Genomic DNA, 6,504 nt, shown 5'->3' with positions numbered 1-6,504 from the left:
TGTTTTGGTTAATGGAAGTGTGTTTTAACATTGTGAATGTTTTGGTTAATGGAAGTGTGTTTTAACATTGCGTATGTTAAGTATATTGTGGAAAATGAGTTGAAATTAGTAAATTTCAAAAGAATGCATGTTGATAATGCAGGTTGTGATGAATAATGTGATATGCTTCTTGAAAAGAGATGGGATTGACCGGAAATGGGTCGGGTTGTTTAATATTATGTTGTAATATTGTTGAGAATTGAGAAAATCTTGTATTTAATTTCGGGGATGAAATTCTTTAAGGGGGGGAGGTTATAGCGATCTCGGTTGTCCCTTTTACTGTTCTGTTGTATTCCGGACTCGGTTCCGTGATGTTGGTGGTGGTATACCTTGTTGACATCCTTTAATTCCACTTGATTGAATTTTAGGATGTTTTGGGCAGAGTTGTTACAGGTTGGTTAGGCTTTGGTTTCAATTCTTTGTTGCCTAGATTTTAGGAGGTCCGCTCGAGCGGGTCTTCTTGCGCTCGAGCGGAGATTGCACGCTTCCAGTTTTTCGTGTCCTTGCAAAACTTCTGCAGGTGTGATTTTTATGCTCGAGCGGGTTTCTTTACGCTTGAGCGGTGGCGCTCGAGCGGGTACTTTGGCACTCGAGCGGGTAGTACCTTTGGGTGTAAGTTCTGGGAGAGGGAAATCTATGCTCGAGCAGACTAGTTTTCGCGCTCGAGTGGATATACTTTATTCTTGTGTCTTGGCACTCGAACGGGTCTTATTACGCTCGAGCGGACATAGTTTTTTGTTCTTGACGCTCGAGCGAGCGTTGTGTTCTCCGCTCGAGCGGGAATGTCGTATATCAGTTGGCAGCTGGGCATTTTAAAATCACTTTTTTACATTCTCTCTCTCTCTTACTTTCTAAAAAGCCATTTTGAGAGTTCCTCTCTCTAGAAACTCCCTTCTCTCTAGGGTTTGTCTAGTTAGAGTGTTTTCTTTTCCTTCGGCCTTTGTAAGAGTTGGGTTGATCATCGAGGGCTACACATTGATCCGAAAATATTGAGTTTTGGAGCACGTTGAGTTTCTTCATCTTCTTTCCTTGAGCTCCGAATTTGAGGTAGGGATTCCTACTCACTCTTATGAGTTTTAACCTAGATTTTGAGCTTATTGTTTAAATTGTTGATTTTGGGACTTAGGGTTTCAAAATGTGTTAAAGAGGGTTTTGTGATTTTGGGCTTATAATATGTATTTTGGGTTTCAAAAGGGTGTTATTGATGTTGGTTGTTGATATTTAGATCATTGGGTCAATATTGGGAAATAGGGTAGAAAATCCTAATTGGTTGTATAAATTAATTAGTATGATTAATTTGAGAAAATGGTGGTTATATGAAATTGAGTTGGAAATAATGAAATTGACTCATTATATGGTTGAATAGTGGAGTTAGATTTATTAATCGCTCACTTTTGAAAACATTGATATTTTATCTGTTGGAGCTTTTATTATCTGTTTAGAAATAATCGCTTGGGCTACCGGTGGAGGGTAGTTTTGATTGTTGTAGACAATGTATGATGATTAGGCAAACTAAAACTAATCAATTGGATATGTCATAGAGTATGACGGTTGATAGAATACATTAATGTTATGTATTGATTGATTGTGTATATGACCTTTGTGTATATACGTTGTGTGTGTGTGAGAGGAGATAGGAGATGTACTCCACTGATATAGCTCATATGCTTGTCAGATATTGTGTTGATATAGCTCATATGCTTATCTTTGGAACTGTTGATATAATTCATATGCTTATCATTGGAAGTGTTGATATAGCTAATATGCATATCTGTTGAAATGTGGATACAGCTTGTATGCTTATCTGTGAGATGTTGATACAACTAGTATGTTTATCTATTGTAAAATGGGAAATGTTTAATATGAGTCATTGTCTCATATAAGTGGTTGACCAGGTTCTAAGCCATTGATGTAAATTGTGAAATTGATAAGAAATGGAAATTGAAATGAAATGTGAGCATGGTAGTGATGAAAATGGAAATGGGTTATGAATTGGTTTATGGAAGTTGAACATTTATCAATTGCTAATGTCTTAGTTATTGCTCATACTGTGTTTAGCATATCTCTACTGGGCGTTGACTCACCCTTTATGGGACATTATTTTCAGGTACAGGTAGTATGCCACCTCCAAGGACATAGCTTGGATGATGATGAGAGTTGAAGACTCCTTTTGTTTATTTTGTTTGTATTATATGTATATCAAGCCAAGGGCTTATTTTGTACAGAGTTAGTACTCTTCTTTTGTGTAACCAAGTGTTGACTTGGAAAGCTGTAAGCCTATAGGGCATTTCCTTTTGTTGTTAACATGTAATACAATGTAAGAATTACTCTGATGAATAGAAATGGTTGATTTCTTTTATATCAATGCATGTTTAAAGTAATGGGTTTTATGTATTATTTTGAGGGCGTTACAACATAAGCATGTCAAAAATGCTAACAAAAAGTTATAATCAATGCCAATCATAAAACTAAGCAATAAACACAATAAAAATGAACCATTTGACTTACCTCCGAAACTGCAATATCTACCTGCAATAAACTCTTAAAATTTTAGATCACGAAGTCTGCTATATGTGGAAAATTATCACAGCATTAGTCAATGAAGCAACTATAGAGAATAAAAGTCAAATGAGCACTACACATCAAAGGAGAAAAATAAATAAATAAAAGAAAAAAAAATTACATTGTCAAAATCAGACTTACCTTCGAAACTGCTCAGTAACGATGAACTTCAAAGTGAGTTGCAATGCAGAGAGAGTGATTTTGAGTTTTTATTTAATTATAATTGTCTGAATAGCCTAAAAGGAGCTTAGATGGATCAATAACGAATATAAATTAGACATGTATAAGTCTATAAAAAAAATTGAGAAAATAATTAAAAGAATAGCTTAAACTAATGAAAGAAATTTCCAATAAAAATAAAAAAAAAAATAACAAAGGACAAGAAGAAATTAGGCTACCAAACCAAAAACAACATTCTCATGGCCAAAAAGAAGAGCTATATACAAAAATTCAAAGCTCATGCATACAGAGCTCCACATAAAACATCTCTAACAAATTAGCCTTCACAAAAAATCAAGGTTGTCAAGTTTAAATCAATAATTCTTCATCATTTCCTTCCCCTCTTCTCAGTTTTTTAAAATTTTAAATTAAATATAGAAAACACATTTAAAACCTCCATTCGACTCTGAATTTCTTAATTTGAATCTCCGAAGGCAACAGCAAAGAAATAAAATATCGATTCAGTTTTAAACTTTGTACATATGAAAGCATAAATACGTAAATACATATGAGCATGCATATATGTGATATGTGAGTTATACATGATATCACTTAGAATCAATCGGAAGTACAAAATTCTATCAATTCGAGCAAAATACAGAGTCTGAAGCATCAAATAGTTCTACATCTCCATGTGATTCACAAAATCAAAAATAGAAACAGGTCTATGGAGGCCGAATATAATCAATGAGAAAGAGGCCAAGGCATTTGATTGAGACATCAGGCCGAAGGCAATTCTATCCTTACAAGGGGCTCATGAAGCTAAATATACGAATCGGCCATATAGGGAGCCGAATGGGAGCCAACACTCAACTGGAAGGCCGACTAAGTAACTATGTGCGAGATGAAGAGTGGGCTCGACCCTTGGACCTAGATGTAATATAAAAAGGGAGGAATGTCAGCCAAAGAGAGGTATGTGAATACAAAAAGATAACTTAAGACATAAGTAAATTGGAGAGGATACTGACTTGTCTGTCGGAGTACTAATTCCGGCACTCCCGACCGGAGTGTTCATCCCTTTTTCAGGTAACAATCAGAGGATCAAGAGCGTCCAACTGGATCTAAGAGTATTTCCAAACCATATCACCATAATTAGTGTCGTCTATGGAAATACGCAAGTGCGTTCAAGGCAGGCGTGACAGATGATCCTTCGATAGTTGCTGACGATGTTACAACAAGAGATGACATTACTCCAAGAAACATGCTTGAATTAGAGAATATCACCGCGCGAAGGGCCCTAAATTTATACCTAGTAGCTCAAACCTCACCCTCAACTTCTGTACAGGAGACTGTGCAGAAAATCATGGACCAAGCAAAACAAAACAAACAACGTCTGGAAGATATGAAGGCTGAGAATGAGCGATTATGTAAGGAATTGGCCTTGGAGCTAGCCAAATCCCAACAGGTCGCACGTCATGACCGGGGTCGATCCCCAGAAAAGAAGAAGGATGATTGATGACGTCGACTTCGGAAACAAAATAGTGACAGTAATTCCGACTTGCCATCTCAGGAACTTAGAAAGAATGGGCGAGTTGGTGTATCGAGCTCATCTGAAGGAAGTCCGTATATACGGCACAGGCGAGGCAAATGAAGTGATGGTTCAGACGGAGAGGACAGGCACGACCCTTTCGTGTTATGCATTGCAAGAGTTATGCTACCTAAAAAGTTCAAAGCACTGACATTCACCCTGTATGTTGGAAAATCAGACCCCACAGATCACATTCGTCACTACAAGCAAGCAATGACATTGCATGCTAATGATGAAGCCCTCATGTGTCGAATTTTTCCAAGCAGTTTAGGACCGTTGGAAGTCATATGGTACTATAAACTAGAGTCGGCGCCAATAAGGAGCTTTTATCAGCTCCAAAAATCCTTTAGAGCAAGGTTTACCACCAACGAGGTTCAGCCCAAACAAGCCTACTCTCTCTGGGTGATGCAGATTAAACTAAAAGAGACCTTACGTGAGTATTCAGCATGCTATTAGGAGTGTTTCAACTTGGTGGATGACGCTTGCAATGATTCCATGGCCATTACCGCCTTTAAGATAGGGTTACATCTTGATAGTCCTCTCCGTAGTTCGTTGATTAGACGGCCTCCCAAAATAGTCTGGGCATTAATGAAGAAGGTTGAGGAGTACTGCAAGGTTGAAGACGATGCCCTTCAGGTCAAGGTCGGACAGAAAGTCGATAAATCAGCTTTATCTGGCCTGATTCAGACGATAAGCGTCGTGCCACCAAGGAGCCCTAAACCTAGGACTCGGGCTAAACGAGATAACCGGTGGGACTCTTGCCGATCAAGCGAGCAGTGTTCGCACCGTTTGAATGAATAGTATCAAGTACATAGTAGACGCACTAGACGTTCGGAGAAAAAGTATACGGAATTGGCAGAGTCGATTAGTAAGATCCTGTCGAAAGTCTAGCATCTTCTATTTTTTAAGTGGTCGTCTAAGATGATAGGACCCCTTGATACTAGAAGAAGGGATAGGCAGTGCGAATATCACAAGGACAATGGCCACGACACTAACAACTATTATGTACTGAAGGACCACCTAGAAGAGTTAGTACAGGACGACCAACTAGCACAACATGTTCGAAAGAACAATCCACCAAGCACGGTAGCTCTACAGCTGGATTCACCTCCATTCGGTGTAATTCACATGATATACAACCTACCGTCGTCGGCCCAAGTACATACAATTCAGTTGCAACCTAGCCTATCTAAGCCGATCATGCTAGCCAAACGACTCCATAAAACTGGCAAGATCAGCTTCAACAACATCGACCTAAATGGAGTAACTCTTCCTCATGCTGTTCCCCTCGTCGTTAAGCTACGTGTGAACCGATTCACCATCGAGTGTGTTCTCATCGATCTAGGAAGCACCTCAAAAATAATATATTATAAGACGTTCGTTAAACTCAGCTTCACTGATTCAGATCTGTTATCGGCCGATTACCTATTTTTCGACTTTAACGCCAACCCCGAGTATCCGTTGGGCAGGATCATACTACCAGTATGGGCGGGTACCAAATCAGTCGACGTGAAATTTCTGGTTGTCAAACTCCCGCCGCCATACAATCTTATCATGGAAAGGACCTGGTTGCACGCTATGCAAGCTGTGCCAAGCACCTACCATCAACTACTCTGTTTTCCAACTGAATACGACATAGAGCAAATTTGGGGCTCTTAGAAATCGGCACATACATGCTATCTTATTGCTGCTGCAAAAAGGCCAAAGGAACTGGAAGTGAACCCGATTGAAGTATCGGATCGAGAGAGTCTTGAGGACATTAGGAAAATCCCCAACGAGAAGGCAACCGAAGACCTTGACCGGATTGAAATCAACGGGAGCCCTGACAAATTCTTCATGATCGGCACTTTCCTGAATGAAGTTGACAAACATGATTTGGTTTCTTTCTCACTCGGCAATCTCAACGTGTTTGCATGGGCACCATACAAAATGCCGGGGGTGGATCTAGACGTGGCTCAACATCGTTTAAACGTTGATCCAAAATTCAAACCAATCATTCAAAAAAGTTGGTAGTTAGCTGCAGAGCATGCATCGGCCGTCATTGATGAAGTTAACAAATTACTTGATGCCGTGCAAATTCGTGAAGGAACTTACCCACTTGTTGTCTAATACCGTGGTTATAAAGAAGAAGAATGGATCTTGGCGCGTCTATGTGG

General features: G+C 39.2%; 1 protein-coding gene across 1 annotated transcript; it reads left to right on the top strand.

The window, feature by feature from the left end:
• The first annotated feature begins 5,269 nt into the window (after positions 1–5,269).
• LOC145802535 (uncharacterized) lies at positions 5,270–6,007 on the top strand. The gene has a single exon (XM_082895262.1). It carries the CDS (start codon positions 5,270–5,272, stop codon positions 6,005–6,007), a length of 738 nt encoding a protein of 245 aa, XP_082751388.1.
• The last annotated feature ends 497 nt before the right edge of the window (positions 6,008–6,504 follow it).

This window comes from Camellia sinensis, chromosome 11 (genome assembly GCF_055761805.1).
Source record: "Camellia sinensis isolate YWXY chromosome 11, ASM5576180v1, whole genome shotgun sequence".
Taxonomy (NCBI): domain Eukaryota; kingdom Viridiplantae; phylum Streptophyta; class Magnoliopsida; order Ericales; family Theaceae; genus Camellia; species Camellia sinensis.
This window is presented reverse-complemented; position numbering and strand designations above follow the sequence as displayed.